This window comes from Schistosoma mansoni (genome assembly GCF_000237925.1).
Source record: "Schistosoma mansoni, WGS project CABG00000000 data, supercontig 0641, strain Puerto Rico, whole genome shotgun sequence".
Taxonomy (NCBI): Eukaryota; Metazoa; Platyhelminthes; class Trematoda; order Strigeidida; family Schistosomatidae; genus Schistosoma; species Schistosoma mansoni.
Genome location: NW_017386381.1, coordinates 5,185 through 8,786, shown reverse-complemented (window position 1 = coordinate 8,786; position 3,602 = coordinate 5,185). Strand labels below are relative to the sequence as shown.

At 36.2% G+C, this 3,602-nt stretch overlaps 1 protein-coding gene across 1 annotated transcript; it reads left to right on the top strand.

Moving 5' to 3' along the window:
* Positions 1 to 1,132: 1,132 nt before the first annotated feature.
* Smp_205780 (unnamed protein product) lies at positions 1,133 to 1,285 on the top strand (the record flags this gene model as incomplete). The annotated part of the gene is made up of 1 exon (XM_018792150.1): positions 1,133 to 1,285. A coding segment is annotated over one exon (153 nt), but the record flags the coding sequence as incomplete, so codon positions are not given.
* Between the last annotated feature and the right edge of the window lie 2,317 nt (positions 1,286 to 3,602).

Below are 3,602 nucleotides of genomic sequence, written 5' to 3'. Positions count from 1 at the left end.
TGTATCATGTAGTTGTCTCATATTCCCTTCTCTTGCAGCTTTTTCTGCCGTCGTTGCTAGTTCTCACATGTGTTTCTGCTTGTCGGCTTTAATGCTTTTCTTCACTTCCCTGTTTGCTTCTGCGTAGTCTGCTTCTGCTTTGACTTTCTCTGCATGTGTCCCACTGTTGTTAATTGCTAGTTTCTTGTTCTTCCTTTCTTGAATTTTGTTGAGGGTTCCCATAGAGATCCATTCCTTGTGATGATGCTTCTTAGGACCAAGAACCTCCTGACACGTTGAGGTTAGTGCTTCTTTTATCCCTTTCCAGTTGTCCTCCAAAGTAGTTTCTTGTTCATCCAGTAGATCCTGTAGAGCCTGGAACCTGTTGTTGAGAGTTATCTTGAATTCATGGAGTTTGTCAATATCACGAAGGAAGGCTGTATCGAACCTTTGTAGTGCTGTTTGTCCAGTTGTCCAGTCTTTCTTTAGCTTCAGTCTCATCTTGGCTACAACCAGGTGGTGATCTGAAGCTATGTCAGCTCCTCTCCGGGTTCTCACATCTTCCATTGATCTTCGGAATTTTTTGTTGATACAGATGTGATCTATCTGGTTCTCTGTGGTTTGGTCCGGAGAGATCCATGTAGCTTTGTGTATGCGCTTGTGTGGGAATATTGTGCCGCCTATAACTAATTTGTTGAATGCACATAGGTTTGCAAGTCTCTCCCCATTCTCATTTCTCTCTCCTAATCCATGTCGTCCAATTACATCTTCATATCCTGTGTTGCCCACTCCAACTTTAGCATTTAGATCTCCCATCAGGATGGTGAGGTCCTTTCGTGAGCACTTGCGTGTTCCTGTTTCTGACTTCGTGTTGTCGGGGGAGTTCTTCCGGGCTTTTGATACTACAGGAACTTACACAGTCTCCAGAAATCCTATTACTTGTTCCTGTATCTTTTATGTAGAGCACAGAGTCGTATGTCGTCACATCTTGGCATACTGTTCGCACGCTAACGTCGAAGTTCACAGAGAAAACATTGGTGACAGATGGCTGCATTCCAACAGCTACGTATCCAGAGTAACGATTGACAATGAGTTACAGGTACAAGTCAGGCAGACAAACGTCCTGACATCGATCCACGGCTTATGTCGGCGTATGTCCGTGAAACAGTGTCTCGCTGTCCATAACTATGCGCATCAGATGCTTTACGATGGATTACCTTCTACTACCATCACAATGCCCATCGTCCGAAATACCTCAGGCACCAACCATCAAGAGAACGTAGATTTGGATGCAACCTTAAGTGATAATGAGAATGAAGTACTGTCAATGAACTCAGAAGAGTTTACGAACCGAGACAATGAATAAGACGAACGTGCGCATAATGACCGACTGTGTGATATTTGCCATTTACGCCAGCTGCCCAGTGAAATTAGCTGATGGAAGTGCTTGAATTTTTTGTCCATGCAATGCTATGTTTCATTCGTTCTGTGCCTACGACTCTTCAGAAGTATCACCTGGGTTCCACTGTCCCATGTGCGGCGCTGTCACGGACTCATAGTGGAGTCGTTGATCAGGACCTAAGGACCTGTGTAGAGACCGAGTAAAGGCCTTTTTCAGGGCCACCCACAATTTGATTTAAATTTTGTTTGAATTTCTTGTTTCCATTTTAAGGAGGAGTCATGAAACCATCAATAATTCATATTACATTCATATGATTTGGTTAATAGGTACAGTATAGAAATGTAGCAAGATCAGTTCACTAGTACAACAAGATAATTTCTATTGGGAAGGTCAAGTGAACAGACACTGATCATTCATCACAATTCCATAGTAATGAAGATGTAAAATCACTTTTTCTAGATTAATAATAATAGGGTGATCATCGATGAATTTATTATTTTGTCAACAGCTTTTAAGGTTTTTCAAATTTAAGGTTTCAGTAAACGATTCCGTACAGAAAACGACGTCATATAATGAAGACTTACATGTCTAACAAGTCATTAATAATAATAATGGAACATACGAAATGTAATAATAATGTTTCTCATGAGATTTATCATTGCATTGAAAAATTCGATACAGTGATAAATGTCATTTAGACATCTGATAAATAATTGAACGGTTTAACTTATGAGATTGAAATTCGATATTCTAAATACATAATGGTTACTTGATACAATTGACCTTATTCACATTAAGTCATATAATTGAGATAGAAATTTATTTCGCTAGACATAGGCTTGTTCATTGACACTTAATTCAACCTATATTACATATGCTTGTCAAAAAAGGTTATTTTTTCAACGTTCAGCGATTTAGTGTTTGACAGTATGAGAGTAATTATTTTCCCTTGTGATGGAAAATGTATATACAGTTTTTCATTGTTCGTCTAGTATGTTTAACAAAGGGAACTGTTGAATTGGAAATATAATTCCAGACTTTCTAATTAAATAACGTTTACAATGTCATTTACAAATGACAATAAAAATTACAGATCATTAATTTGAAAGGCTGTGCACTTAAAAAGCATTGGCTGTTAACATTACGTGCCAAAAAATGTTATGCCCACCTCACAAACACAATTACCGTATTACATGACTGAGTACACTAACATATATTTTCGGCGATCATTAATAAGTGATCAACTACAAAGAATGTACAGATCAAAAATATTTTATGCTTTGAATGGATTTACGAAAACACCTTGATAATAATCTTCCGTTCATTTACGACACCCTTTTCAAAGCTAAAATGATCAACTATTCGGTATTAAGAATAACGGTTTGCAAAATAACTGAATTATAAAGATTATTTGCTTTTTTCTCAGACATTATTACTAATTTCAGATAGCGTAAAAGTTGCTTCATTCACACATCTTTTACGGTTAGCGTGACTTCGGCATGCCCCATTCACTTTCTCTTCATCATGATTTATTCATATATTTACACGAGTATAACGTTTATTAAAAGAGCGAACTATGTGTTAAATTAACTTATGGGAATACTTAAATGAAAATGTGTTTACTAATTGTGTATTAAACATTTGACTACCTTTGAAATTCAATAATCACCATTATCAACTATTAATAACAGTTGTCAGTTTTTTTTCAAAAATTAACTTTCAATGATCTACACGTTATTATTACCCTTGTCACGACAACTGATAACTTTAGTTGCATTTCTACTTGATTACAAAAAAGTTATCCCGATATACATTCACTGACAGCAGTATAGCAGGATAATGAAAAGGATTTGTTTTTGTTTTTTTCGAAGTTAAAATTTTTTCCAAAACTCAGATGGAACATTGCAAATATAGTTAATTAGAGACTGACCAGTTGCAGTCCTAACACATCGATGGGAAGATTCAAACAAACAAAACTAAGTGAATAGTTAATTATTGTTAATAATAATCCGATGTAAAGATGTCAATTCTTACATCCAATAAAAGCACTTTATTCTAGTTCGATTTGAACGAATCAGATTACAAAGCTGCACCATTTACAGCCAATTAAAAAATTATTACAGGTGACAAAATGTTTGTTCATTTTCACTTGAGCACACACTTTCAAATACAAGTTCACCAATCACCATTTGCTAAATTTTTTTCACATCCTTCATTTTCG